This window comes from Cladophialophora carrionii (genome assembly GCF_000365165.1).
Source record: "Cladophialophora carrionii CBS 160.54 unplaced genomic scaffold supercont1.6, whole genome shotgun sequence".
Classification (NCBI taxonomy): domain Eukaryota; kingdom Fungi; phylum Ascomycota; class Eurotiomycetes; order Chaetothyriales; family Herpotrichiellaceae; genus Cladophialophora; species Cladophialophora carrionii.
In genome coordinates this window covers 421,523-449,426 of record NW_008481831.1, presented here as the reverse complement: position 1 = coordinate 449,426, position 27,904 = coordinate 421,523, and the positions used below count along the sequence as shown (strand labels likewise).

The window sequence follows — 27,904 nt, the reverse complement described above, 5'->3', positions numbered from 1 at the left end:
GCATGGCGTCCGCCCAGCAGGTGCAGGGCCACAACCCTTCGACCTGCCCAGAGCTTGTCGCCGCGGCCAATGCGCAGCAGAAGGCCGACCTGGTCCGCTTGGACCACGAGCAGCTGGGGAAAGCTCAGCGAGGAGTGACACCATTCCTCAATCTTCACCTCAGCGACCTCGCCGCTTCGGCGGTCTTGATGCTCGATGACAATCGAGACACAATCACCTATTTCGATAGTGAGCTCGAGGCCGAGAAGTACCGCGAGCGGCTGCTGCCCATGAAGCCCCAGCCGGACTTCACGATCCCTCAGACCGCGGCTGAGAAGAAAGCACACGTCAAAGTCCTTTTCCAGGCATTCAAGTGCGTGCCTGCAGAGTGCTTAGAAGGTGAAAATATCAAGAAGCCCTTCACCAACCACATTCATGACAATGTCATGGTCGAGTGCCTGTGCTGGGAGATTCTTCGACGCTGCATCCAGCGCTCGCAGGTCTTATCGAACTTGGTGGAGACGTACGAACCAGACAAATACAAATTCAAGAAATTCATGGACAAGGACTTCGAGCAGCGGTTTGATGCGATTGTGAATGCCATGGCGCGCAGTAAGAGCATGTGCAAGCACATGTACGATGTTCCATATCTGTTCAAGGTCATCGACGACCCACAGACCAATGTTGAGCGAATCGACTCGAACCGCAAGCTCAACGGACAGAAGGCAGTTGTGATGAAGAGAGGCAAAGAGGCCGTCGCAGGAGACGAACAGCAAGGCCGAAGCAAGAAACCAAAGACTGAAGTTGCAAAGACCGAGTCACAGTCTGCTTTGGTGCCATCACAACCGCGACGTCAGCATGCGTTGCCTGCGACCAGCACTGCACAGACGTCCGTGTACACACCACCACGACCGCGCTTTTCCTCCCAGCAGGCCGAGTCCGCTCCGCCACCGGGGAGAATGGCGCCGCCAGTTCAGACTGGGTATGGCAGACAGCATCTCCAGCAGAGCGGTATGCGAATGTCTAACAGTCCGTACCGCAGCACGCCAACGCCAAACGGAGACATCATGCTACCTCGCGCAATGGCCAATAACCAATCTCCCACATACACAAACAACTATTCCCCCTCTGCGTACATGCCATCGAGCCAATACAGCATGCAACCACTCTCACAGATGCGCACTCAAGGATACGCCGGTCGACCAATCATGCGACCTTATCCATCTCAACCTACCTCTTCCTCTTCAACCACTCGCTCTCCGTCACGAACATCCAGCCAATACCCCGACCCGTCCACGCCGAGTGATCAGATGGCTATCGGCTGGCTTGCACAACCCGAACAAGACACCCGCACCATGAATTCGAGCTACAACTCTAGCGCATCCACCATCACGTCTCCTTTGAACACCATCGATCAGGAACAACCTCAGTGGCCTGGAGACAGCTACCAAGAATCCGATCTCGGCGAAACCTGTCACACTTCGTCAGAGACACATACCCAAGACGATGGCTTTGAATCACACCAAGAGTACGCACACGCCAATATCGAAGAATTTCTCCAACGCGCAGAGGAACAGAATGCCAGCAATGTTGCTGCTGCCGAGAATTATGAAGATGCGCCTTTTGAGACAGATCGTCAGGAACCATCTCATATGTGAACATCTCAGCATGCACTGCCATTCAGAAAATCACTTTCACCACCTCTTTTCTCTCACGTCACTGAGCAATGTCCTCTTCACAACATCATCACTGTCCTCTTCACAACATCATCACTGTCCCGGCACAGACGTCAGGACTCGATCCGCATTACTGGCAATGCCTTGTACACCAGAGAATTGTTTCCACCACGCATGCAGGCATGCCTCGCATGGATATTCACCAAACTTTCCTTTCGTTTCATATGTACAAACAATTCCATTCGAGGGGCGGCGACCCCAGACTGTGTTTATTATTTCCTCCTTTTTCTTTTCCTTTCTCTTGCTGTTTTCAACCATCGGAGTTCGGGTACACAGTGGGTTGAGGTCATCATGCACGGGAGTCAGGTTGGAGGCAAATGTGTAAATGAGACACGAAACGACCCACAGAGATACCCCCATACCCAGGCAGGGCACAATTGTACTTTTTCCAAGTCAAGTCAGCATCGGCATCAGCATTGCGCAAGCAGCACAGCGCTGGAGGCAGCGGAATGGCAATTCATGAGCTGAGAGACAAGGTTTAAAGCTCGAGTCTTTCAGGATAGCATGCATGCTCAGCAGGATACTTAGTTTCCCAATGACAATGATTCAGATGAAATTGTGAAATGCGTCCAGTCTTCCAAGACCTCTGCGTAGGTACCTGGTACCTAGGTGTGACAGTAACATACAGACAGTACTTGCTACTCTGGGACGCGATCTCGCGCCGTGCTCGAGATGTGGCTGTGGGCATACTAGCAGCACAGATTTCACGACCTGTTACAGGAACTGCCTATGACATCAATACTCACACCCAGAGTAAGGCCAACGAATACTCACGGTGACTACCTAGGTACCTAGCTGTTGTGAAATGAACTACATTGACGTGACAGTGCCAACCAGACAGTAGACAGTACCTACCTAATGTCTCCGTCCCGGGTTCTCAGTGGCTAATTACCACGAGGGAAGGCATATACTGTGACACCACATTCTGACCAGCTGCTACTGGGCCATATCTAATTAGGTACTGCAGTCAAACCATCGCATTACGCTCACTGCCATCCCAGGTGTACATGGACTGCCACCCAACTGCGGGCTGACGAAACAGTCATGATAATCACATCTGTCGGATCCTGGGGTTTCGAACTTCACAATATGCTCCAGACATATACCTCATGTGATGACCGATGCATGTATGAGTGCATGCGGATTCATGGATAGAGTGGGCGAATGTGAGTCGTGAGTGAGAAGTGATGGGATATTCGTTCACTTTCACTTCCAGTTCGCTTCCCTCTACGAGTACTCCGTACTTCACGCTCTTTCACTCTCCTTCTCTTCTTGTCTCGGTGAACTGCACTTGACTCCACCAACCGTCACCGATATGATTATTATGATTATAATTTTGGTATTCTCACACTCAATCCTCACTCTCACTCTCGTTCCCTCATTGCCACTATTATCCTGCGCTGATCTATGCCCCGCTATGCTATGCTGTTTCACGCCGACTATCCCTTCCCGCCACCGTCAAAACTCAAGCTATATCCCCCTCCGTCTCCCTGACTCACCTTGAACATATCCGTGCTCAACCCAAACGGCTTGAGGACCGTATTCCCCAGATCCTTCAGCTTGCCCATCATCTCACTTACTTCGCGCTGTTTCGCGGCCTCGATCCGGGGCGGCAATTCAACCAGCGCAAGCTGCACGGTTTTGCGATCACTGGGCGGCAGCGCGGCCCAGTATGCGGGTGTGTCACGCAAGCGAGTGTAATCTTCCAGAGCGGCCGAAAGAGTCGACCACGTCGAGGATGTGCCGTTGGATGTCTTTGATGAGATCGGATCCGAATGGGAAGGAGTATCGTTAGAGCCGAACGAGGCAAACGTAGACACCGCCGGCATACTACTCCTCGAGCGTGCACGGCGGAGCAGCAGTTTCACGCGGATCCTCGTGATATCCGCACGACGGGCATCCGAAAGAGACAGCGCGGCGAGGGTTTTGGCCACGTCCTCTTCTCCGAGCGATGAGGGCAGTTCGACGACCCTTTCGTCCCTGTTTTGCTGGCTCGATCCCAAGTCTGCATCTATACCCGATTCCGACTCCGCGTCCGATTCCGTGTCTGAATCGATCTTCTCGCCTCGGTTTTTGGTCCGCTTCTCGTTTCCGTCCTTCTTTGTCTTTGTCTTTGCCTTTGTCTCGCTCGTCTTTGTCGGCATCTCGCGCTCCAAACCTTCCAACCCCGCCTCACACGCTTCGACGGCGTCCTTCCACTGCTCGAGTTTCAAATGGCATGCCGCGATGTTGCTCTGTAGTACAGCCATCTCGTAGTCCAGATAGCGGGGCAACTCGGCCATTGCACGGTCGTAGGTCGAAATGGCCGAGACGTACTCGGCGCGGGCGAACAGCGCGTTTGCCTGTGCTTTCAACCCATTGGACGCAGACACCATGCGCGTCTCAGAGGTGGGCGAGAACCGGCCCGAGACGGCCGAGTGGAATGACGTGGTCGAGGAGGTTGAGGAAGTCGAGGAGCGTCGAGACGGGGCTTGTGTTGACCAAGTTGGTGGTGTTGGTGTTGGGTCGGCACGTCGTTTGACACGCTCGGGACGAGTTTTGGGACCGTCGGCCTTGAACGACATGGTTGTGCACCCGAGCGACGGCTCGTTGTGTGAGGGTCCTCGCGCAGTTATCAAATTCAGCTCGCTGGTGAGTCCAAAGCGGAGTACGAGGCTGAGGTGAATGGGCACGGGCGAGGCTGAACTCAACGCGCTGTACTCGTACGAGTTAGTGGTACGAGTACCCGAGAATGGGACGTCGTGGCCTCGTGTTCGGCTCGGCTAAAATCCCGACGATCGACTCGTGCCCCGCCATGGATTTTGGGTTCACGAGATCCAGCAGACGAAACAAACCAGGATTTTGGTCCGTGGTGACTCGTACGAGTAACATTACGGCGCCCGGGTAGCAACGTGGTTCATGCAGGGTTGCAGCAGCCAGTGAAGAGGGTGGAATTTCTCGTAACGCTCCCGGAATGACCACCATGCAGGCACATTTGATGATAACTTGATCTGCCTCTGTCTTCTCAACCTGCTCACCTGGAGCTCCAGAACTCGCTCTGTCGGTACAGGTATATTTTCTCCACGCCGGGTGTCACACACTCACAACCACACTGGGTCTTTCGATACCGCCCACTAAGCACCCTAAGTCCACTCACTGTGCTCCGTACGAGTACGCTACTTCTATCGTCACACCCAGTTTTCACACCATGGCCCAAGCAGACGGGATCCCCGTCCAAAGCACCAAGTGAGTACCACAGGTGTATGCTCGTCGTCCGCTATCATCTAACATACAATCCCCGCCGACATAGCTTCCCTCCCGTGCGGGCGTGCATCTTCGACATGGACGGCCTCCTCATCGACAGCGAAGACGCCTACACGCGCGTCACCAACACCATCCTGCGCGAGAACAACCGTCCCGACCTGCCCTGGTCGATCAAAGCGCAGCTGCAAGGCCGACCGGGCCCCGCGGCGGGCAAGATTTTCCACCAATGGGCCAAGCTGCCCATCTCGCGCGACGAGTTCCTCAAGCGCCAAGCAGAGCTCCAGGCCGAGGAGTTCCGGCACTGCAAGCCCTTACCGGGCGTGGAGTCGCTCCTGGGCAAACTGAAGAGCGCACACACGAAGAGCTCGACGACGGGCGGACTGTCCCCCGGCCGAGGAGGGCGGAAAGTGCACGTCGCGTTGGCGACGAGCTCGCACCGCAGGAACTACGAGATCAAGACGGCCGGGATGACGGAGCTGTTCGCCACGTTCCCGCCGCGGCATATCATTGTGGGCGACGACCCCCGCATACCCAGGGGCAGGGGCAAGCCGTTGCCGGACATTTATCTCCTCGCGCTGCAGAACGTGAACGAGACGGTGGCCGCGGAAGGGGAGGGCGAGAGGCCGATCGCGCCCGAGGAATGTCTCGTCTTCGAGGACAGCGTGCCTGGCGTGGAGGCCGCGCGGCGGGCCGGCATGCGCGTCGTGTGGGTGCCGCACCCGGGTCTGTTGGAGGTGTACGCCGGGCGGGAGGAGGACGTGCTGGCAGGCAGGACGGGCGAGCACAAGGAGGACGATTTAGATCATACCGAGGGCATCCCGCTGGCGGGCAGTCCGGGCCAGCCCGGCGAGATCATGGACGGATGGGGCGAGTTGCTGCCCACGCTGGAAGTGTTCGACTATGAAAAGTATGGGATTGAAGTCAGTGACGCGCGCTATGTCTCGGAGAACGGCCAGTCCGCGGTCGACGGGACGACGGATAAAGAGCTGGAAGAGATGACCGCGCTGGCGGACGGCAAGAGGCATGCAGCCGAGGAGCCGGCGTCCATGTATCTTCCCAAGATGAGTCTGTGAGGGAAGACCCTAGAAATGTGTGTTTCTGCATTTAGAAAAGCAAAACAAGTGGGCAGAGAGCGAGCCAGGCAGGCAAGCGCGCAAGCACAAGCACAAACAGACACAGGCACATAGCATGGAGATTTCGACGTAATCCACGTTTTCAAGCGGGACCGGGATCCGCGATTGTCGCAGCCTGCCATATCTAAGTGGCCCTCAATCAGCTCTACGAAGCAGCGGCGTATGCTCTGAGGCGTCCTGGTCCTGGTCCTGGTCCTGATCCTCGTCCTGCTCTTCTTCAACAGGTTCTACCAGCGCCTCCACACTCGTATTATACTCGATACGTCTCTTCAATTCTTCCTTCTCCCTCCGCCGGCGGGTGATTTCGAAGTAACTGCCCATGCCGAGCAGACAGCCCTGCAAACAGCCGGTCACAAGGTAGACGCCCCAAGCGGACCAGCCCTCGGGGCCCAGCCTTGCGGCGAGGGATCCCGCCCACACGAAACTGCCGGGCGTCTGGATGCACATCATGGGGATGCTGAGGCTGCCGACCCGCTTCAGCCGGTACGTCGTGTAGATCTGCGGGAAGTACTGGACGCTGGCGAGCGCCGTGGAGAGCACGCCCAGGAAGTTGGCCCACGACTGCGCGTGTTGCGGCGCCGCGTAGATGAAGAAGAAGCTGAGGATCGCGGTCAGGGCGGCGTGCAGGACGCACACGGCCACGACGACGAGCGCCGTGCGGTACGACGGCGCGAGGGCGTCCGAGTCGTAGTCGGAATCGGGGTTCGAGGGTTTTGGCTTTGCGAGACCGTGGCCGACGAGTGGGTCTGGTACGGGTGCGGGCACAGGCGTGTCGTTGTCATCCCCGGCGGCGGCGGCGGCGTCGTCGAGGAGCGCAGAGTGTGCCACTTCGCCGCGGGGGAAGAAGATGAGAAACAAGAGGAGGCTGTTGGTTGTTTGTATATGTCCCGCGTCAGCACGGGCTCACTAGGTTCGCTGCCACACTGCCCTCACGGGCCCCTCGCCGCCATTCCATGCAGGCAAGACATGGCGATGGCGATGGTGATGGTGATGCTTGTTCAGACTCACATGACTCCAAAGCACGACCACTGTACGCCGACCTGCGCGATGCCCAGCAGGCCCGCTACACATGCGAACTCATCGACCTGCCGACAGCACGCGATGTCTGCCCTCGAGCGCGGCAGCACCAGGATATTCGCAAAGGCGCATGTTCCGCTCGTGGTGCCTAGCAGGACGAAGTAGGGTGAGAGGCCGTACGAGGAGCGCAGGCGGATGATCCGCACGTGCTGCGGGAGGTAGGAGACGAGGATGCCAACGAGGATGAGGCTGTCGTGGTGTGGCCAGAAAAACATTAGCTATAGACCCATGATGACAGAATGGGTACGCAGCGCAAGCGAGCGCAGGGACGGATGGACGAACAGTGAGAGCGCAAAGTTCGTATAGCTGACATGGGCGAGATCTTCGCAATGTGCATCCATGGTCTAATGATGGATCTGACCAGGATGGGGTGTGTGTGCTACTATATGTACTGCCGAGTCACCATTTTCGGGTGCTGCATGGACCGACAGACGGTCGGTGACGACGTCGATGCCGCTGGTGTTGGTGACCAGAGGATACTGTACGTGATAGAAAGGAGAAAGGTAACACACAGACGCCGAAGCGGAGCGTCGGAAGCATGCCATGTGATGTGATGTGACGTGGTGTTGACTGCGTTCCGAATGAAGCCTAGCTCAGTCTTCGGGCGTATTATTCACGGAGCATCACTCGTCACTCCTCCCAGCTGCATCTATTGTCCTCATCCTCAACGTCAGCATCTACCCTGGTGTACCTAGAATGCCCCTGGCTCCTACAGTAAACGACTAGGGCCGAATTATGGTATCTCGCTGCAACGCCACCCACGAGAGGTATTGGTCCGCCATGACCTATCAACCACCAGCAGCAGCAGTTGATTTATGCTTTGTGGATTAACGCTCATGCAACACCGTACACAGAAAGGGTCGGTCGACGGGAGAATGCTGCTAACGAGTATCACGAATCTCAGACCGTACTGCAGCTGCGGCGTCCAAGAAACGACCAGCCAATTCTACAGTGGCTGCGGCTTCAGAGTTCGAATGACCCCGTGAGTGGATCGTGTAGTTCTTCCGTGCAGCCGGTACCCAGCAACAACCATTCCCCTCCTGTTGGTCTAGTGTCGCCCTCAGAATCATCACTATACGGCCTCAGCTCATCGCCACTCCCTGTCGAGCACCAGGTCGAGCCTCTCAGTCATCTTCGATCCTAGAGTTTCGGTGAGCATAGCTCGCCTCTCCTCGGGCAGCATTTGAACGAGCTCCCTCAGACTCCAGCCTCGGGCATGCTCGCCTTCTGACGTGCCTTGCCTTCTCAAGGATTCCAGCACAACCTGAGCGGCCATGGGATTGAGTCCTGCTCTTCTCAGGAATTGCTCCCAGGGCGACTCTTCATTAGTCAGGGCTACTGCGTCGACCACATGTTGTGCACCCATTGTTGGATCAGTTTCCGGGAACGCATATCGGCATATCAAGTTCCACAACATCTTGTTGAGCGCTTCGTCGATCGTCCGTGCAGCTGGTCTTGGAATCACCCACAATGGAGTCACGGCAAGAGTGTCCTCGCCGCAGAGGCTCGCACAAAATCCTGTAAACGTGGCCATTGCGTCGACCTGGGCCTGAAGCGATGCACCATCCGGGTTTGGGTTCGGAGTCGTGATCGCTACAAGCACACGGTGATATTCTTTTACAAGGTTGCGCACCCGGCTTCGCACCGTATTCTGCCCTGCGGCAGCCTGCCCAGGCAAACCTTTCTGACTCAGTGCTTGCAGATTGGTCAAGATGAGAGCTGTCGTCGGATTCAGGATCATGTCAGGCGCTGCCGAAACACAATGGTCCCTTCCTATCTTGTTCAAGTCCCGGTATACAATGTTGAGTCGGTCGCCTCCAAACGTCTCTAGGAAATTTACAACAGAAGCGTAGCTTTGGAGAATGGCTGTTTCGATGACAACTGTTCTACACCGATCTAGCTTCATGAGCTGTGGCTGGTCCTCCGTGGCATCCTGACAGACTTCTTGCTCGGCAGTCGGCTGTACTTTCACGGTGCCCGATGTCGAGTCAGTCGGTATAGGTAAGCGTTTGGAGGCGGATATACAGCGACTGTCGACACACTCATTTTCGTCTGATTGTGTTTGCTGGATTGGATCTTCTGCCAACTCAAGCTTGGTGCCAGAAGCTGACTCCGGGACTGCAACTCGTTTGAATTTACCTCCTCGGAGATCAAGGAAGGTGTCCAAGGCGCTGGAAATCGAGAAACCACCCAGAGAGGACGTTGAGCTGCTCTCTGGGCGCAGTCTATCAAGATCCTCGACGCGAGGGATGCATGTCTTCTTGATTACCAAGTTGAACTTTGGGTCGAACCCATGTTCAAGCCTCTTTGCTGGAACGGTCGCCTGAGGCGGCATGCGCATCTCAGTCAGCAGATCGCTGTCCTCCTCGAGTTCATCGTCACTTTCATCCTCGGTATCCAAGAGGCGAAGACCGGGCTCTTTATAGATCAATTGCTCGCTTTTAGTGACTGTTTTCGGAGGTTCCAGCCATTTGTGTAGCTGGCCATTATCTTCGATCTCGTCGTCCAGGCCAAGCTTCATGAGGTGAGAAGGAATTGGCTGCCAGTTGAGTTGCTCGTTCTTCTGGCTATCAGCTTCATCAAAGGGAACTAAGGTCGTTTCATCCAGTTTGCTAGCAAGGAAGTTGTCCTGATGGTCGCTCCATGGGGCACGGATCAGGATATCATCAAGTTGTGGAACAGGATGCTTCCAAAGGCGTTCCGCAGCAAATGTCTTGTTTTCCTCGAGCATAGCAGCCACTTCATGCCTGGCCACCTCCGCAAGTCTGAGGAATTCTTTAGGGGGGTCCTGATCAAAAACGTCCTCGAACTCATCCTCTGCAGCCCTGAAACCACTGCATGGGAGAAGGCCGTCGAGCGAGTCTGAATACGGGCTTTCAGCCTTACCACTCGTCAACGACAGATGCAGAGGGCCATCGCGTTCCGGATTGTCAGCTGGGAGTGGCGCTATAGTGTTGCTGGCATGGAATCCTTGCTCCTGCTGTGATAGCGGCGACGGATCGGTGGAGTGTAGTGGGGATGTTATCGTCGTATCATCGCTAGTCCGCTCAATGGGAGAGGAAGATGAAACAATCGGGACATCGAACCCAAAGCTGTTAGGCCCCTTTCTTGCTTGGCGTGTTCCAGCGTCAGACAGGAATATGGTCTCGGCGTAGATATTCTTCACATCGGGTCGCGTTCGAGCGGCCTGTAGCAAATGCTTAGTAGCCGCCAATTTCTGGGGACTGGGATCACTTGCCCTATCCGAGAGTATCTGATCTGTCTCTTGCATTTCTCTCTCAACCTGGCGAAGAAGGTTGTCCAAGTCGACATCCTCGTCGGATCGGAGCGGAAAGTCAAGGTCAGGGCTCGATGGAACATACGGTTCTGGAGAGTGTTCCTCCTGCACAAGCGTCGGAGTGACGGACCTTGCCCGTGGTTTCTATCTGCTGTCAAAGAGGACCAAACAACACTGAGCATCACTACAAACCTCGCATGAAGGGAAGAAGCCCTTGATTATCTCGTCTTTGGTTTCGTCCGTCAGGTTGTTCTTCAGCAGACACGACAGGTGTATCAGTGCTTCTTTCGTGGTGTGACATCTCTCGTCTGCGAGCTCGTTTTCAACTCTTCGGGCGGCATTGCCAGATTGGATGTCGTCCCACTCCTTCTCTAGGTCTTGGTCGGAGGTCGAGCTGATCAGTGAACATGTCTCCAAGTATTGGTCGGCATTCCGGTGGCTCGCCGTTTCCCTCTGAAATCGAAGGAAATCAGCCTGATGGTCTCCCACGAGCACAGGTTCTTCGATTTTGAGCTTTCGCACGCGGTGACGATCGGGGAGGAAGTGGTCCCAGTCAATGACAACCGGAGGATCCCGGATACTCTCAGCAAGGAGTATACCTCCCTTCTGGCTGATTTGAAGTTTGGGCTCCAACAGCTCATTGGCAAACAAAGAGAAATCTGGCTCGGGTAGCTCTGCTTCGTCTTCAAACATTACCAGTGGAGGACATGGTAAGGAGTTGGACAGGTCCTCGGCGGTGTGATCAAGAGCCAGGCCATGAGAGCGAGCGTAGTCGAGAACAGAGGGCGCAGACATGGTATCAGCAAATTGCAGCGTCAGAGATTTTAAAGCAAGGAAAGCATAATGAGACCAAATGGATACAGCATTGAGAGTAAGTGTCGTGGTGAGGCCAAACTGACTTTCAACTCAACCTAAGCTCACAAGACATGCCAAACTCCCTCCCTCGAGGAAGAAATAAATGCAGGATTTGTTCTTGCAAACTTCAAGTCTAGAACTCAGGAAGATTTCTCCCGTACCATCCGTGGTTCTGCTTCCCTGTCTCAGTCATTGTAATTTGACCTTCTCGCCCCATTTTTGTTGGTTTGCGGCAGATTCCATTTCCTGTTGTACTCTTCCTCCTGAGATTTCCCTTCTGGAGAGAAGTATGGCTTTTCCGCCGTCGGGGTGACACGAACCGCGTGTCTTCTATGTGGGAGGAAGCCATATGTGGCTGTATGATTTGTGCACCGATTGTCCCATATTGCAACATCATGTTTGCCCCACTGGAATCGCACATGTGCTTCCTGGGTGGTCGCGATAAGCTCAGTGAGATACCGAATGATGGCGTCGCTCTCGGCCTTTGGTACGCCGACAATCTTGGTGACGAAGCCGGGGTTGAAGAAGACCGACTTCCAGCCCGTCACTGGGTTCACCCGGATCAATGGATGCTCTGTAGTGACTGGGTCGCGACGGACAGGCCGGCCAGCAGCACGCGAGCCAGCCGCCTGCTCGTCCGCCGAATGAAGTGCCGTAAGACTCTCGAGATATTTCTGCATGGGCCGCGACAAGATATCGTAGATTGCATACTGAGAGCACCACAGTGTATCGCCTCCTCCACCGCGTGGCGGACCGTTCAGCACTTTCAGAGACGTATATGACGGTGGTTGGACCTCGTATGTGACCTTGACCCTGGTTAGGATTTCACGCTTCCAAAGATAAAGTCGGCCTCACTCACATCTGAATGCCACAAATATGTTGGAGTAAAGAGAGCCCGTTGATCGAGTGACTGATCCGTCGTGTAGATGACATGGACGTCTTCGAGACCTTCTTTTTGAGGCATCGATGTTGTAGCGTGCCTATGCAACGTCCCAAAATACCTCCCAAGCTCTCTTTGTGCCTCAACATCGAAGTCGTCCTGATTCCGGAAGAAGACAACGCCGCGTGTGGCAACGAGCCTAGCTAGATCATTCTTCTGCGTATCCGTAAGTTGCGATAGCCTGATTCCAGTAATCTCGGTTCCTATCTTCGGCACATAGTCGAAGACTTCATCAGCAGCATCTAGAAGATTGCGGAATCGCGGATCGCCCAGTAGGCCTTTGTCCTCGTACGGCGTTTCCTTCAATGCCTCCCAATGAACGTCCGGAAAGTATGGACGAAGATGATCGTAAGCATCATCCTCGTCAGACAGGGGCTCGACTCGTCCAGGCTCGTATCTCTCGGACAGTCTTGGTCTGGGTTTCACGGGCTCAGCTGCCAATTCCTTAGTTGAGCTGACTCTCCCAGTGACAGGCTTTGTAACTTCGGCCGGTCGTGCATAATAGTCGGTTGAGACGGCCTCCTCGGCGTGCGGAGCCATGGTGCTCGTGATCAAACTGCAACGGAATGTCTGTGATTCGGCTAGGAGGGCGAAGGACAGGAGTAATGAATATATGAAAGCCCAGTTTGCCGTCCATCCTGTGGTCCCTTTATACTTTCCGCCCCATGTTCAATACACAATTGCGACTTTCGAGCCATAATTGCACAATCCGGGGACGATGGTACCATCTCTCCCATCGTATCCACCTGCCAGAGGGGCCCATCGCGGGAGTGTCCGCTATAACGTGAGTTTGAACTATTTTCCGCCATGGTCATGGTGGCACGGGCGCTGTGTCAATCATTCTTGGTCCGACTGCAAGATTCCAGTGAGGCTCGACTAGAAGTGAGACACCTTGCATCTATCCTCAGCAGCCATGCGTGGCGACCATGAGAGAGAGTAATGCCTGAAGGTACTCCGTAGTTCTTCTGACGCAGCCTTGCTTCCACAGATGATCGCAGTGGGGAACCTGACACGAGAAGATGACATCCTATTGGCCATCGCTGATCACGCAAGGAGCCAACAAGTTGTCGTCAGTCGAGCCTCATGCTAGAACAGACGTTGTCATGTCCAATGTATGGTGTATATATTGGAAGAATCGTGTCCGTGACGGCCAAGGACAGGCTGTCACCCGGTTACATGGTCATCTCCTCGGCCATCGTGGCGAAACCTCCGGACTACAGTAGCAAACAAGCAGCAGTTGATATTTTGTGGACTGTGGTCAGCATGATTGATATGTCAGGAGTGAGAGGCAGAGGTTTGTGGTGAGACCCCCAGTGCTCATGTGCTGATGGTAGCCGGGGAACATGGGTGATCTGTCAATCGTCGCCTGGATGAGTGGTGGACACACCACAGGTGACGTTTAAATGTGACCAGCTTGGCCGTCCAAGATCCTCTCTCAGGGAGACGCAATCGACATCCGGGATACCTGGTACGGGGCTGGAGCTCATCAGCAGAGAGCGACTCATGGCCGCAACTTTGCATGGACACGGAACGTGGGTATTGATTCACAGAGAGAGAATGGAACGCACGCTTTCCCGTTCCTTTGCAGGCATGGGTCTCTATAGGTCTATGGCAAAATACCACACGTATGCACCGCACCGTGTATCCCGGCCACCACCCCCTGATCATCAAGACGCCCGCGCCTGAACTGTCTAGATCTTCGGCCATAGATACCGCCCGCTCCATGCACCTGAACACCACAGCCGCCTGTGCCGCTCCTTGAACATCCAGATTCTGAATCTCACCCTCAAAAGTTGCCACACCGCCCTGCCAAAGACGCAACACTCTATTCCATCTCGATAGTGCCCGGGGGCTTACTTGTCACATCGTACACCACACGACAGACCCCATCGACCTCGTTAACAATGCGTCTGCTGACTCTCTTTAAGAAGGCGCCGTCAAATGGGAACCAATCAGCTGTCATAAAGTCGGTGGTCTCGACGGCGCGGAGGGCGATGACTTGCGCATGCACACGCTTGTCACCCATGACTCCTACCGCCTTGACCGGCAGCAGCGCAGCGAACGCCTGGGAGATCTTCCTGTAGAGGCCACTGGAGACGATTTCGTCGATGAAGATTTTGTCAGCATGACGGGCGATCTTCAGCTGCGACTCATTGACTTCGCCTAGAATGCGAATTGCCAGACCCGGGCCCGGGAAGGGATGTCTCCAAACGAGATCTTCAGGGATACCCAGGTTTGTTCCTAGTGCTCTCACCTCATCTTTGAAGAGTTCTCTCAACGGCTCGATTAGCTTGAGGTGCATGTCCTTGAGCAGTCCACCGACATTGTGATGAGTCTTGATCGTCGCAGAAGGACCTTTGAAGGAAATGCTCTCAATAACATCAGGGTATAGCGTGCCTTGCAGCAGCCACTCAATGTCTCCAGCTCTTGGAGAATTTGCCGCTTCCTCGGCCATCTTCTTGGCCTTGTCCTGGAAGATCTCGATAAATGTGTTGCCAATGATCTTGCGCTTCGTCTCCGGGTCTGAGACGCCTTTGAGTTTACCCAAGAACAGGTCTGAAGCGTCGATCACTGTAAGATTAATACCAAGGTGCTTCGTGAGAGTCTCCTTGACCGTTTCTGCTTCGTTCAGGCGAAGGACGCCGTTGTCGACGAGAACGGCGTGAAAGCGATCACCGATGGCCTCTTGCATGAGCTTCGCCGCCACGGTAGAGTCCACCCCACCACTCACGGCGCCAATCACCTGGCCCTTTGGCCCGACCATGGCACGAATACGTTCGATTTCCTTGTCCACAAACTTCTCCATGGTCCAGTCTTGTCGTGCCTTGCAGATTTTGACTGCGAAATTCGACAGAATCTCCTTACCTCGTGGCGTGTGCGTGACCTCAGGGTGGAACTGAATGCCAAAATATGGCTTGGACGTGCTGGCAATACCGGCGAAGGGAGAGTTGCTGGTGCTGGCGATGGGATGAAAGTTCTCTGGAAGCCTGGAGAGCTTGTCTCCGTGGCTCATCCATACCTCGACATCGTCCTCGATACCTTCGAAGAGGCGGTCGATATGATCCTCCTTGCCTGTATGTCTCTCAATCTTGAGATAGGCGTGGCCATATTCTCTCTTCTCGCCAGCCACGACGTTCTTGCCAAAATGCCAGGCAATTTCCTGCAGCCCGTAGCAGATGCCTAAGACGGGCACCCCAAGCTCGAATACAGCGGGGTCCACGTGGGGAGCACCGTCCTCGTAGACAGAGTAGGGGCCACCGGAGAGAATGATGCCTTTGGGGAGAAAGTGCAAGTCGGCGATCTTTTGAGTGCAGGGCAGCATTTCAGAGTAGACATTCAATTCTCGAAGACGGCGCGTGATGAGATGGGAGTACTGTGATCTGGGAACGTGAGCGCTCCCGCCAGATATGGGGCAGCAGGACGTCGGGCCTACCCAAAGTCAAGCACCAGGATGGTGTCGAAGGTCTTCGCGGGGACATTCACGGCGGCGGCGCCGTTGACCTCCCCGTTGGTAGTGGCGGCCATATTGACGACAGTGTGGACTGACCTTCCTGCCGACACTGGACCGGCGTCAGGAGTGCAATGGAAGGGAGAATTGCTCCAAAGAGAGGTTAGAAACGAAGGGACGAGACAGAAGATCTTGTTGCGCCCATGAATTTTTTGTGGGTCTCAAAATTGTTGTAGAAATTCCCCCGCATTCAAAAAGTTGACCAGGTCCAGGATTCAAGCCACTTCCGCTACCCTCGTCATTGCAAGATGAGTAAACGAAAGCAGGACGGTGGCGATGAGGTGGTCAAGAACCAGGCGCCTCAAGACGATGAGAGCGGGGACGACGAAGATTTCGATGTCCTCGACGTTGACTTCGAGTGGTTCGATCCTCAACCCGAGTTCGATTTCCACGGTATCAAGACATTGCTCCAGCAGCTATTCGATGTCGACGCTCAACTCTTCGACTTGTCCGCCCTGACGGATGTGATCCTCGCGCAGCCTACCCTTGGCTCGACTGTCAAGGTCGATGGCAACGAAACCGACGCATATGCCTTCCTCTCTATTCTGAATCTTCAGCAGCACAAGGACAAGCCATTCGTGAGCAAGATTGCTCAGTATATACATTCGAAGGCCAAATCCAATCCAAACCTTGCTGCCCTAGCCGAGCTCCTTTCTCAGCCCACCGTTCCAGCGATTGGCCTCATCCTCACCGAGCGCCTCATCAACGTGCCCGCCGAGGTGGTTCCACCTATGTACACAATGCTACTGGAAGAGATGGACTGGGCTGTCCAAGACGGCGAGCCCTACAACTTCTCTCACTACCTGATCCTGTCTAAGACATATACCGAGGTGGCGTCCAAGCTGGACGCGGAGGACGAACAGCCAAAGAAGAAGAAAAAGTCGGGTAGTGGTTCTTCCGAGCCATTGTATTTCCATCCCGAGGATGAGGTGCTTCACCGCTACGCTATTTGCCATGGTGGCTTCGATTATTCGATCAAACAAGATGACGGGCACTCGGACTCGAAACGGGCCTTTCAAGAAATGGGAATCAAGCCACAGGGGCATGCCACGCTGATTGCAGCCGACAAGTTCAAAGATGCGGTTCAGAACGTGGCTGACTACTTGAAGCCATCCTGATCACTCCCACTGTGTTCCCTTGAGTCGCTGCATAAGATACTCCACTTCGACCACTTTGGTCAGCGGAATGACGACCTGGGCATACATTTTGACCACAGCCTCAACGTTGATCTTCTCCTCCCCACCTACACCGTTCGACGTCAAAGAAGGATCCTTGCCGTATGTTTTGGCCTTCAATCGCAGTCTCTCAAGCACCTGTTGCTCTACCTTTTCATTGGTGATGGCGGCGTCGATGCCCTTGCGGTCCTCGGCTTTGATGAGCTTGACGAATCGTTCGGTCTCGGACTGGAATTTGCTCTCGGCTACGAATTTTCCAAAATGTATGCGCCGGCTCAAAGCCTGCAGACACGCGACATCGCAAGTTGCGGCACTACCGTAATTCTCCTTTGCCTCACCACGGTCCGCACGGCCAAATTTCCGACAGGCTTCAGGCAGCACCTCATTGATATATTTGTCTTTAATCTCGGGGTTGACGTTGACATCGTTGTCATGGAGGATCTTCGGGTATGCTATGGGCTTGAGCACGGGTCGCTGCAGAACTTGCGGAAAGAAAGGATACTCGTCGGGCGCATCGTATCGGCGAACAAGCGAGTGCAAGCGCTCGGTCTCGGACAAGAGGTAGTCGCAGAGGGAGAGATTGGCCGGTAAAGCAAGGTTGCTGGCAGGTATGGGAAGTGCCCCGGCGTCGTAGATGGTGGCATTGAGGGGAAACTGGACTCGTTCAATGAGATGAAAGGTGATGGTGTCTTCGAGGCGGCTAAAGTCCAGTCAGCGTCTGCTTGGTTTCGTCTTCGCATGAGACCAACATCAGTTGAAAGCGAATATTAGCTAGATCCAAAGCCTTCGAGGCATCCGACAAGTCTATCGCTGTATCCATGTCTAATAGTGGCATAAGTTGGTTCGAGTGTTGTTCCGCTCGCTGTCCAAGATTTCAGCCCAGTTTCTCCCATAGAACGACAAGCAGGAAAGCCTGCCTCAAGTCATAGTCGCCAGTATTATATGAGAGGGCATTCTTCCGGTAAGCAAGGGAGAGTCACCTTGCGATGATTTCCGCAGTCACAGCGGCGTGCCTGAAAAATACGTCACCGAAGAGCTGCCCCAAATTCGTGTGCTTCGAAGGTTGAGCTCCACCATACGCAAGTCCGACGGCAGCATTATCCAAACGTTGCGTTCTGTGAAGCCCCAGAGTCTGCTTCCATCCGAGAAACCACGCACCGTCACTTTCAACACGCGAGCGAACCGAAATCTATCCCTCTGGACGAGCGCACCCGCTGTATTAGAATCGCATGGCCGGGTCGCGACCGCATAGTCGCACTCCCTCGCAGACACGACGACCAGCCGGAGATGGAGACGAGTCAGTACTCGGCGCAGTCCTCGACGTAAGTGGAGCGAATCCAGCGAATGCACGTCATTGCGATGCTTGTGCTAATGCTGGTGATAGACGCGCCAGCTGGAGGCGTTTGGCCGAAAGGTGACGGCCACTGCGAGCCACCTCATGGGCGACAATACGTCGACTCACTATCCCACCGCCATGACTAGCCTCTCAAGGCAAATGCGGCGGCCTGGCATCCAAAGGGCTGTCTTCTCCTTCTCCCAACAGGCGCCTTCTGAGCTTGTGCGGGCAAAGCTGTCGACCAGCGAGATTGCGCATCGAGCCCTCACATACATTTCCGAAGAACACCTGCAGAACATCCCGGAGGACGACAACACCTACTCTCTATTCCAGGGCTTCCAAGCTTCCATTCCTGAAAGCGAGAGCGAGCACCGCAAAGGACACCGTCGGCGGAGTTCGAAGCAGCACAGACTGCTGGGTGCTGGAGATGTCGAAGAAGATGGTCCGCCCACCATAGCGAACCTCAAGAAGAAGAGAAACACGGTCAACCATCGGCTGGAGATGATGGCTATCCGCAAGAACATGTGTACCACCGAGATCACAGACATTGACAGGAAGCTGGCCAATCTTCAGCACATGCGGAGGGTCGCGGTCGACCGGTTGACCTCACTCGAGCAGGATGAAGCGGAGGTGGAGCATGAGCTAGCAGAGCTGGACAACAAGATCGAGGAAATGCAAGTAGAGCTGGAAGAGCAGGGAGAGATGAATCAGTCCACCAGCACAATTAACCCGCCTCGTGTCGCCACGCCCGAGTCCGAAGCAATGGACGCATCGTTCATGTCCCAGTCCATCTACGACAAGCTGCCCAACTCTGCATCTCCAAAGTCAAAACGGCGGCCCAAACCTACGAAGAGAAAATCCATGCCGGTGCTCCATGAACACCTTGAATCTGGCTCTCATATCAAAACCCTTCCTGCCCACAACGACGCAATCACCGCCATTGATTTTGACCAACCTTTTGGTACTATGGTTACCGCCGCATTGGACGATACGGTCCGCGTGTGGGATCTGAATCTGGGCCGTTGTATGGGGTTCTTGGAAGGCCATACTGCGTCTGTCCGGTGTCTCCAGGTCGAGGATTACATCGTGGCAACTGGAGGTCTTGACGCTACGATCCGGCTGTGGGATCTGAGTCGTGCCAAGTATGAGCCATACGAACATAGAGTATTCGAAAACGGTGACGACAAGGCGGACGATGAGGACGACGGCCTGGGTTTCGGCAACGAGGGTGAAGACGCTCCTCCGCCGCCTCCACCTGACGCCATGGAAGACTGTCCACTGTTCGTGCTCGAGGCGCATGTCGACGCAATCACGGCATTACACCTCCGTGGCAAAACTCTGGTGTCTGGATCCGCGGACAAGACCCTCCGGCAATGGGATCTGGAGAAAGGGCGCTGTGTGCAGACGCTCGACGTACTCTGGGCAGCAGCCCAGGCCAGCTCTACAATGAACGATTCAGACTCCCAATGGCGGCCGACAGGGCGCTCGGCAGATACCAACGCGGATTTTGTCGGAGCTATCCAATGCTTCGACGCAGCCTTGGCTTGTGGCACCGCTGATGGCATGGTACGATTGTGGGATCTCAGAAGTGGACAAGTCCACAGGAGTCTGGTCGGGCATACAGGGCCCGTGACCTGTCTGCAATTCGATGACACCCATCTGGTCACGGGCAGCGTTGACAGGAGCGTAAGAGTAAGTTGGCGCAGCCCGTAGATTTTTGCACCTGAACTAATGTCTCTCTTGCAGATTTGGGATCTTCGTATGGGGACTATATTCGACGCTTATGCTTACGATGCGCCGATAACGAGCATGATGTTCGACTCTCGCCATATTGTCTGTGCCGCGGGTGAGGACGTGGTCAAAGTCTACGACAAGGCCGACGGCCGACATTGGGACTGCGGCGCGGGTGTCAACACGAGCGTGGAAGATCGCATGGCTGGCACGAAGACCAGTATCGTCGACCGAGTCAGGCTGAAGGATGGATATCTGATCGAGGGAAGGAAGAACGGCGAGGTCGGGGTATGGAAGTGTTAATCGTCGCCACACCAGGGCGGAGCATGTAAAAGTACAGTACGGAGTACAATCAGGTGGCATTGCCCCCATGGACTGGCTGACGGTTGATCAGTCCATTCACGTTACATGCCCTCGACCTCCATCTCATTCTCCTTCACCCTTCTCTCCAGTGGCACCACCTTGTTGTGGCATTCAAGCCACCGGTCTTTCCCACGCGGCGAGCCACGAAACTCGCCGCCGCCGCTTCTTTCGCGTCTAACGCCGGTTCTGGCAACATGGCGGCCATGATGGGCTTCGTTTCCAGCTGAGCTTTCACCCTCCGCTCAGCCCGCAGCAATGCCACTGCCCTCCTACACCTCCACTGTACACAGTTCCTGTGCTCCGGTGCCTCTCGCTCCACCGCGTTCTTCAACTTTCCGTAGGCCGACTTGTATATGGTGAGGGCCCGCACAGGACTAGACTCCGGAGCTCCTCTATAACGGCGTGACGCCTGCCATTGCCTTCACGCACAAGCGACCAATTTCCGCCACTCCTCCTCCACGGCGTCCACAAGGGCAAGGATATCCATGGCGGTATCTTCGCTCCTGATCAGTCGATCGACCAGCGTTAGCGTTGCCTTGGACCCATGTTCCTCTTCCTCTTCCTCCCGCTGGAACAAGGGGCTGACAAACTCTTCGAGGAACGCCGCCTCACAAAACGGATAGGGTAATTGACCGCCGCCCATCTCGGGGCCCGGCTCTTCACCTCCCCGCGGGCTCTTCACCGGACTCCCCTCGAAACAAACGGACTGTAACAGCGTGGACAGTTCGTCTTGGAGACACTGACGGTCCTCGAAAGGATCACTGAACGCCGCCATGTCCTTGCGGAAGTCCGCCCACGCCTTTTCGCTCGCGTGCCACGTGCGCAACTCACGCGCGGCCACCTCAGGACGGAGATTCGACTCCATCCACTCTATGGGGTGGTCCCAATAGGGCCGCTCGGGCTTTGGCGGGCAGTCAATGTCCATGTCCAATTTCGTGTCCATGCGCACGAGGTTCCGCGTGACGTCCTTGTAACCGGCTTTCTGGAGATGCTCGCTCCATTTGACGTACGACGCTCGCGCATCCTTCTTGCCTTTCGCGATGGCCCGGTGTGCCTTCGAGGCCAGATCTTTGTGCCAGGAGTCTACGTCTTTGGCAGTGACGTGGAAGCGTTGTGCGGTGAGGACACCCTCCTCGGGCATCTTGAAGCCCATTGCTTTGGCGTCTAGCTTGATGTCGTTCTCGTTGAGCTTTTCCAGCCCGGGGAAGGAGAGCATGTTGAAGCGATACTGTGCCGCAAGACCAGGGTTGTATTCGGGCTCATTGAGCTCGGAAGGCGACACCGTCTTTGACTTGGTGGAAGGCATTTTGGGCGCCGGAGACAATTGCTGTGGTGGCTAGCTATGTTATCGTGTTGGAAGACGTCGGAGTCAATTTGCTGTGGTAGCTAGCTATGTTCTCGTGCTGGAAGAAAAGACGCTGTCGTCAAGAGCGTGGGCGTGCTGTGTATGTTGGATATCGCTGAGGACTCAATCGGGCTGTGAGTGATCTGTGGGAGAGCCACATCGACCGATGCCATCCTTTTATACGCCGTCGAGGCGATGTCAAGGTCCTCATGGCGGTACTCGTGGTATTCGCGGTTTGGTTCAGAGCAAATAGGGTATACCGAACCACGAGAAACGAAACCTTGTTCATTGCGAGAAGTTTTTCCCTTATTTATTGCTGAGGACCTTTGGCGACGACAGCTATTGGGACGCACGGACTCATCGAGTAGTGTTCAGCAGCGGCGCCAGCGGCGGCAGCAATAGCGAATCGAAATGGAGAGCACATGGCCTGACTATTCTCATGTCGCACGACGGACATACTTGTTGGCAATTCTACCCTGGCATGCCTACTGAGATAGGAACGGCGGTTAGGGGCTGCCTTTTTCTGCCAGGACATAGTTACTCTCACCATACCACCCGAGTCGACGACATTGTCCCTTATTTGACTGGGAAGATCATCTCCAGTCGTACAGGTCTGCTGCAATACAGGCCCTGGTCGTCATGCCCTACAAGTTAAACAAGGGCATCAGTGCACATCTCTTCTTTCTTTGTTTTGTTTGCTGATTGTACCATCGGCAAACACAGTAAGATACCTAGTTCTTCTGGTGAAGTCTGTTCCATCTGGGAGGTTGCAGATGCGACACATCTATACGATGACTTCGTGTCGCTCCTGCGTACTGTCACAGCCCAGCCGCATGTGGGAGCAATTCTGGTCACCTGCGGACTCCGCCAAGTATGGGAGAGGGTAGTAGCTCTTGCGAGCCTCTCTGATAGCATCAAGGTCATAGGTGGAGGGCGTCTTGCCGACGGATTTGTCGTCACCGCGGCGGTCAAGACATCCCTCGTCTCTCGTCTGCAGAACGTCCACTCTTTGGAGACTTGGGCATTCGGGGACAGCGTGCTAGACCTCGGGATGCTGGCCACCTCAGATCGGGCCATCGTCGTGGTAGGTGATGCCGAGCATCGGAGTAGTTCCATGGAGGCAGCCTTGGAAATGGCACTCGACAATGGCAGTTTCCAAGGTAAGCATGTGTGTCAGGTCGTCATGGCGAGCGGCGCCCCACCTAGACTGAACGCGACCAAACTGCCGGTAACCATTTTGACAAACCCGGACTTCATGCAGGCAATCCTCTCGCGTCGGGACAACGGCACTTGCGTCGATGTCTGTGATCTGGAAATGACCAACGAGAAGGCAGCCAAAATCCTCATGACGCCAACACGCGATGCATCAGTTGCTGGCCCGGCGTTGAGAGAGGCACATCGTCGGGTGGGCTGGTCCTTAGCCCACAGTTTTGGTACCCGTCATTGTCGGTGTGGAAGAGTATCAGATCCCGCATGTGCAGGGCAATTTCATCGCTGGCCACCACTTGCTCGACGAGTTGCGCACCGTCGTTGTTGCACTGATGCGAGGCAGTGAGCCCATGGCCTTGGGCGTCAACGATGCGTTCCCCCTCGCTGCCCTCCGCCCTGCCAATCACCCCGAGGATATCACGGAGAAGCATCTGCAGATGATGAGGACAATCATCCTGGTTGATTCGGTGGTCAACAGCGGAAGTCTGTGCTCAAGTTCATCCAACGTATCTTCGAACTGGCCAGTAGCGGCCTTGAGGGCCACAAGAGTGGACATGGCACAATCCGTATCATCGTTGTCGCAGGGGTCGTTCAGCCGCAGGTGGTCGACAAGATCAAGTCAAGTTGGGTGTCGTTGAAATATCGCAGCATTCTGACATTGAGTCTGATTGCTCTGAGACTGTGAGACAACAAGTTTACAGGCAAGCGAGGCACTGACACGGGCAACCGGCTCTTCAATACGATGTTTTTGGATTGAGTCGGAAGTGAATACGATATGGCGCCATTCGTGGTGTCAGCTCGTGTAAGTAATGCAGGTCGTCGAGCTGGTGTGGCGCATCTCACTTCAGATCTCTTTCAGAATATCTCACCAAGTACTCCGTCTTGTGCAGAGAAGTAGCCGATGAATGTCATGTCTCCACTTTGAGCGGTCCGTAGAAAAGATTCTTACAACTCGTTTAACAAAAGTACTTGGTAGAAGCCGAGAATCGCGCGTGCTACGACGCAGCAATTTGGTGTCAAGCAATCCGAAGAGTGGTGCAGTCACAGTATAGACAGATGAGTGAGAAGAGAATCGGAGCTCAACAAAGAGTGAGGAGTTCATGAACAGTTATTCACAACCCCGGAACAGCCATCCGAGCCGAGTTTTAAGCTTAAATTTAAGTTCCGAGCCGCGTCGCTCTGCCAATTATACAAGGCTGCCCTGAGAAAGGAGTTCGAGTCGCCGAGTCCCGAGTCCGCATTGTGGACCTTTCGCCAATTGTGCTCATTCGGTACTGGCGCTGGTACTCGGTTCCTCCCCGAGTCCAGAGGACAGACATGAGTGTCCGCGGACTCACAGAGCACCATGAGCACCCGCATTCTTGTCCACTTAATTGACAGTCCTCTATTCAGGCCCTCGAGAGTGAATATCCCCGGTCTCGTCATATGTCCTGTCCAAAGCAATTCTGTGGGTAAGGGAATCGCCAGCGAATGGGTATTGCAGGAGGTCGATATCCTCGCTATAGAAGGTAACCACCTAGGCGTTGGTATTAACGTTAGTACTCGCGTTGGTTCTAGTACTGATATTGGCATTGGTATTGACGTTGGTATTGACGTTGCTCTTGACGTTGCTCTTGACGTTGCTCTTGACGTCGCCACTGTCTCCTTCACCGGCGCTGCAGTTCCGTACGTTTTTGAGGGCTGAGTCCTCTGGCTCTATCTTCGTCTTTTTGTTCCCTGTAGGTGACAGAGGCGGGCCGATACTAAAGTCAATGGTGGTGTCTACGGGGACCGCCGTCGTAATGAGGCTGTTTGTGGTTGTCCTCATCGCATTCCGCGGGGCGTGTGGTGAAGAAGTACGATTTCATGAGCAAATAGTGTTCTCAAGCAGCGCGGCTGGAAGACCCATTGCGAGGAAGGTCGTGTTGGGGGCTTTTATCCGTCAGAGAGGAAAGTCATGAAGAAGACCGCCATGTACTGTAAGTAGCTGGAGCAAGCCTAATGCGCAAGCAATGTCCTTATATTGGCATTCTGGCACGAAGGTCCTCAACGGCCTGACTGTGCACTGAGTCACTGGATGACTGCCCAATACCTCGAAGGGCGACTACATGCTCGAAATTTGATGCACAGACTTCCAGCCCGCTAAACTGCAACAAAAACTTTGGTTTCCGTGAAGTATCATGACGAGGACCTTCACCAAGACGTCGAGTATTTAGTTAGGCGTGCGCTCCCGGCGTCGGGGCCTTCTTGTATCCTGCTTTCCCTTCGAGTTTATGCCACTTTCTGCCACTTACTCCTCTGAAGTGCAACCCTCGTGAACGCACTGCCTCTACACACGTGAAAACAGATTCGACCATTCCAAGCCTTCAGTACGTTCCCTCCTTTTCCTCGCTACTCAAAGTCCTTCTGACGCACCGTCACAGACCGGTCATCGTGATGGCACCCATCAATAACACCACTTTCACTGTCAAGAGCTGGAGGCCACACGAGATAGAAGCAGCGGATGCCCTTCTCCTCGTGAGCGGCCGCCATCTTCAAGAAGAGCAAGCTGGGCATACACTTCTGGGTTTCAGCTGCCGAGTTTCTTCGGCGATGGAGCAGGGCATCGTTGTGGCCGAAAGTAGGAGATATGGGTCCCCTCGAGGTTGACGGCCGAGGTGCCCATCAAAGGGGATGTGGTTGAGAAGGCGCTCGTCAACAGTCATAGCGAGGTCGATGACGCTACTAATAGCAAAGTTGTTGACACTCGCAGCAGCGCCCTCAAGAAAGATCCTGCTGCTATTGTGCAAAGTCCGAGTCAAGGGCCTGCGAGAAGGGTCCGTCGCGGAGGAATCGAGATGGACCTCAGGCCGTGCAAGAGGAGGTCATTTCTTCCGTTGATTGTAGTCACTTAGGTACCCGCAGTCGACATGCTCAGCAGTACTTGAGACGGGGCAGTGATAGCGTGTTCTGCGTGCACATCTGGGCGAGTGTTGACATCAGGAATAGACTTGAGCAAGTCTGGTATAATTCTGGCTCGTTCGAACTCCCGAGAGAACCAATGACTGCCAGGGATCTGACTAGTACCTGGTTAGCACTTCTCAGTAAGGGACAAAATAGGGAGACTTATAAAAGTAGTGCGCCCGCCGTCCAAAGAGCATGTAAGCATCCAGGAACGACGAGCACCGGGCCTTCTGTCCATAGCCTATACGACACATATCGACATGCATTCTGCGCTTCTTGAGGCAAATTCGCCCAACTCCCATCCATGATCCGTCACTTCGAGCAAACCGGAGAGCCGTCCTCGCCAGACCAGAGCAAGAGTATGTCCATCGCCGCGACCAAGAGTAGGATTGTAACAGAAAATCTCTCAAAAAACAAGATTGAACCTTAGCAGCGATTATAAACAGCAGGTGACAAGGACAGACAAGCCAAAGCTTTGATCCTCACTCGAGAGAGGTCCTGTCTCGATCACTTGGTGCTCTGTTCATCTTCGCGAAGCCTCGGTCTTCTCAAGCAATGTGATTGATTCACCGTGGAACGTTCCACTGGTAATTTTGAAGCCTTGCAGGACTTTTCGATAGCTCAGTCGCTAGACTTTCAGGGACCCGTCGCGACAAGAGTGTTCCCTGGATCCAGGAGGAAGTTGAGATCTTGCAGCAAGATGCAGTCCACTTGATACAGTCTTCGGTGAACATCAGAGAGCACGATCTGTTTCACACATCGTCGTAGCAGCATAAAGTCAAGCATTCGGCAGGCTGCTTCGGAAGTCGTCCCTCTGGATCCATCCCTCGGCCCACAATATATCCCACGCTTCATTCCCACGCGATCGACAGAATCCGATCCAAACGCAACATCCAAGCCCTGTCAAACAGGAAATGATGCCTCTCTCGTGTGTAATACAGTAACCTCGGAGACAAGATTTTGGTCTTCTCTTCCGCAAATTCGAAGGACATTCGCCATTTCTCAGGCCAGGACGCACAAAGAACATCATCAAAAATCGTCCTCTTCCCACTCGAAAGTGAGGGTCATCGCGAGTCCAAAAACCATGAAGGATCAAGGACACGCTGATTCGGCGCTCTCATTTTTCACCATGATGCAACATGATGCTGATGATTAACGCGGCTGATCGGGATCTTCCGTAGAAGTACACATCCGGTGGCGGGTGCCTCGATGTACGTTCGGTGAATGAGCTACCGTGGCTCGCACGGTGTGGAAGCTGGAGCAGAGTTTGAGAGGAGTCGCAGTGTGAAACTGGGGTTGACTTTCGTAAATGCATGTGCTCAGATATAGCCGGCCGAAACAGACAAAGTGCCAAGGTGGAAAGACATGCCGATATCGAAGTCTTGCAGGAGCGTCCGAGACCTGACAGCGAGTAACATCAACTCGGTTTCCGGCCAGTGGATCCCGTCGACACCAGCAAGGACTTCCAGCAATCTTGTGTGTGGGCTGCATTATCTTTGTGCTCTAGGCATATACCCCGGTGCACGTATCTCCCACGAACAGTCATCTCCGCTTTCTCTTGACTCGTGTTCCACGCCCATATCGACCGAAACATCCCATACATGATCACGTATAATGTTCAGCGTTGGAATGCCGACGCGCGGTCCCTCAGGGACGCTTACCAACCAGACGCATGGCGAGACCGTTTTTCACCGCCCTCAAAGGAGAGCTCTGAACGTCGCACTTTTCCTTTGACCGCACCCAATCCATCCCGCCGTTCTCTGCCGGAGCAGATAGTAAGCAGGAGGCACGCGGATGAAGCTAGTCAGAAACTCGACAACTGGACCGCGATACTTTGAACCGACAGATATCTTAGGGTTAGGTTCCGATACGCATAACACTAGCACCCGAACTCCCTCCTATTGCTTTGACGGAGACCGTGCTATGAGGCTCAAGCGGTCGAAGGGCAGGTGCTAGCTGCTCAAGAGCTCAACTTGTATCGGGAAACTCAGGGGAGATTGAACTGTATGAGAAGCCCATGAGGGGCGAGAGGGTTGAGGATGAAGCATTCGAAAGCGGATGGTGGCTCTGCGACG

The 27,904-nt window shown here is 54.5% G+C and overlaps 12 protein-coding genes across 12 annotated transcripts; 5 read left to right on the top strand and 7 right to left on the bottom strand.

Moving 5' to 3' along the window:
* Positions 1–2: 2 nt before the first annotated feature.
* Positions 3–1,637, top strand: G647_07116 (uncharacterized protein; the record flags this gene model as incomplete). Its single annotated transcript, XM_008731433.1, has 1 exon — positions 3–1,637. One exon carries the CDS (start codon positions 3–5, stop codon positions 1,635–1,637), a length of 1,635 nt encoding a protein of 544 aa, XP_008729655.1.
* Positions 1,638–3,154: 1,517 nt separating this feature from the next.
* On the bottom strand, positions 3,155–4,279 carry G647_07115 (uncharacterized protein; the record flags this gene model as incomplete). The annotated part of the gene is made up of 1 exon (XM_008731432.1): positions 3,155–4,279. One exon carries the CDS (start codon positions 4,277–4,279, stop codon positions 3,155–3,157), a length of 1,125 nt encoding a protein of 374 aa, XP_008729654.1.
* A 623-nt stretch (positions 4,280–4,902) lies between these two features.
* On the top strand, positions 4,903–6,031 carry G647_07114 (uncharacterized protein; the record flags this gene model as incomplete). The annotated part of the gene is made up of 2 exons (XM_008731431.1): positions 4,903–4,940; positions 5,005–6,031. 2 exons carry the CDS (start codon positions 4,903–4,905, stop codon positions 6,029–6,031), a joined length of 1,065 nt encoding a protein of 354 aa, XP_008729653.1.
* A 195-nt stretch (positions 6,032–6,226) lies between these two features.
* G647_07113 (uncharacterized protein) lies at positions 6,227–7,509 on the bottom strand (the record flags this gene model as incomplete). The annotated part of the gene is made up of 3 exons (XM_008731430.1): positions 6,227–6,956; positions 7,100–7,357; positions 7,451–7,509. 3 exons carry the CDS (start codon positions 7,507–7,509, stop codon positions 6,227–6,229), a joined length of 1,047 nt encoding a protein of 348 aa, XP_008729652.1.
* Positions 7,510–8,255: 746 nt separating this feature from the next.
* On the bottom strand, positions 8,256–11,240 carry G647_07112 (uncharacterized protein; the record flags this gene model as incomplete). Its single annotated transcript, XM_008731429.1, has 3 exons — positions 8,256–9,943; positions 10,055–10,589; positions 10,638–11,240. 3 exons carry the CDS (start codon positions 11,238–11,240, stop codon positions 8,256–8,258), a joined length of 2,826 nt encoding a protein of 941 aa, XP_008729651.1.
* A 245-nt stretch (positions 11,241–11,485) lies between these two features.
* Positions 11,486–12,780, bottom strand: G647_07111 (uncharacterized protein; the record flags this gene model as incomplete). The annotated part of the gene is made up of 2 exons (XM_008731428.1): positions 11,486–12,106; positions 12,160–12,780. 2 exons carry the CDS (start codon positions 12,778–12,780, stop codon positions 11,486–11,488), a joined length of 1,242 nt encoding a protein of 413 aa, XP_008729650.1.
* A 1,285-nt stretch (positions 12,781–14,065) lies between these two features.
* On the bottom strand, positions 14,066–15,765 carry G647_07110 (GMP synthase [glutamine-hydrolyzing]; the record flags this gene model as incomplete). The annotated part of the gene is made up of 2 exons (XM_008731427.1): positions 14,066–15,620; positions 15,674–15,765. The coding sequence occupies 2 exons, from the start codon at positions 15,763–15,765 to the stop codon at positions 14,066–14,068; spliced, it is 1,647 nt and encodes a 548-aa protein (XP_008729649.1).
* A 231-nt stretch (positions 15,766–15,996) lies between these two features.
* G647_07109 (uncharacterized protein) lies at positions 15,997–16,866 on the top strand (the record flags this gene model as incomplete). The annotated part of the gene is made up of 1 exon (XM_008731426.1): positions 15,997–16,866. The coding sequence occupies one exon, from the start codon at positions 15,997–15,999 to the stop codon at positions 16,864–16,866; it is 870 nt and encodes a 289-aa protein (XP_008729648.1).
* G647_07108 (chorismate mutase) lies at positions 16,867–17,743 on the bottom strand (the record flags this gene model as incomplete). Its single annotated transcript, XM_008731425.1, has 2 exons — positions 16,867–17,623; positions 17,673–17,743. 2 exons carry the CDS (start codon positions 17,741–17,743, stop codon positions 16,867–16,869), a joined length of 828 nt encoding a protein of 275 aa, XP_008729647.1.
* Positions 17,744–18,397: 654 nt separating this feature from the next.
* G647_07107 (uncharacterized protein) lies at positions 18,398–20,293 on the top strand (the record flags this gene model as incomplete). Its single annotated transcript, XM_008731424.1, has 2 exons — positions 18,398–19,951; positions 20,006–20,293. The coding sequence occupies 2 exons, from the start codon at positions 18,398–18,400 to the stop codon at positions 20,291–20,293; spliced, it is 1,842 nt and encodes a 613-aa protein (XP_008729646.1).
* Positions 20,294–20,774: 481 nt separating this feature from the next.
* G647_07106 (uncharacterized protein) lies at positions 20,775–21,659 on the bottom strand (the record flags this gene model as incomplete). The annotated part of the gene is made up of 1 exon (XM_008731423.1): positions 20,775–21,659. The coding sequence occupies one exon, from the start codon at positions 21,657–21,659 to the stop codon at positions 20,775–20,777; it is 885 nt and encodes a 294-aa protein (XP_008729645.1).
* Positions 21,660–22,571: 912 nt separating this feature from the next.
* On the top strand, positions 22,572–23,592 carry G647_07105 (uncharacterized protein; the record flags this gene model as incomplete). The annotated part of the gene is made up of 4 exons (XM_008731422.1): positions 22,572–22,581; positions 22,625–23,067; positions 23,120–23,390; positions 23,492–23,592. The coding sequence occupies 4 exons, from the start codon at positions 22,572–22,574 to the stop codon at positions 23,590–23,592; spliced, it is 825 nt and encodes a 274-aa protein (XP_008729644.1).
* Between the last annotated feature and the right edge of the window lie 4,312 nt (positions 23,593–27,904).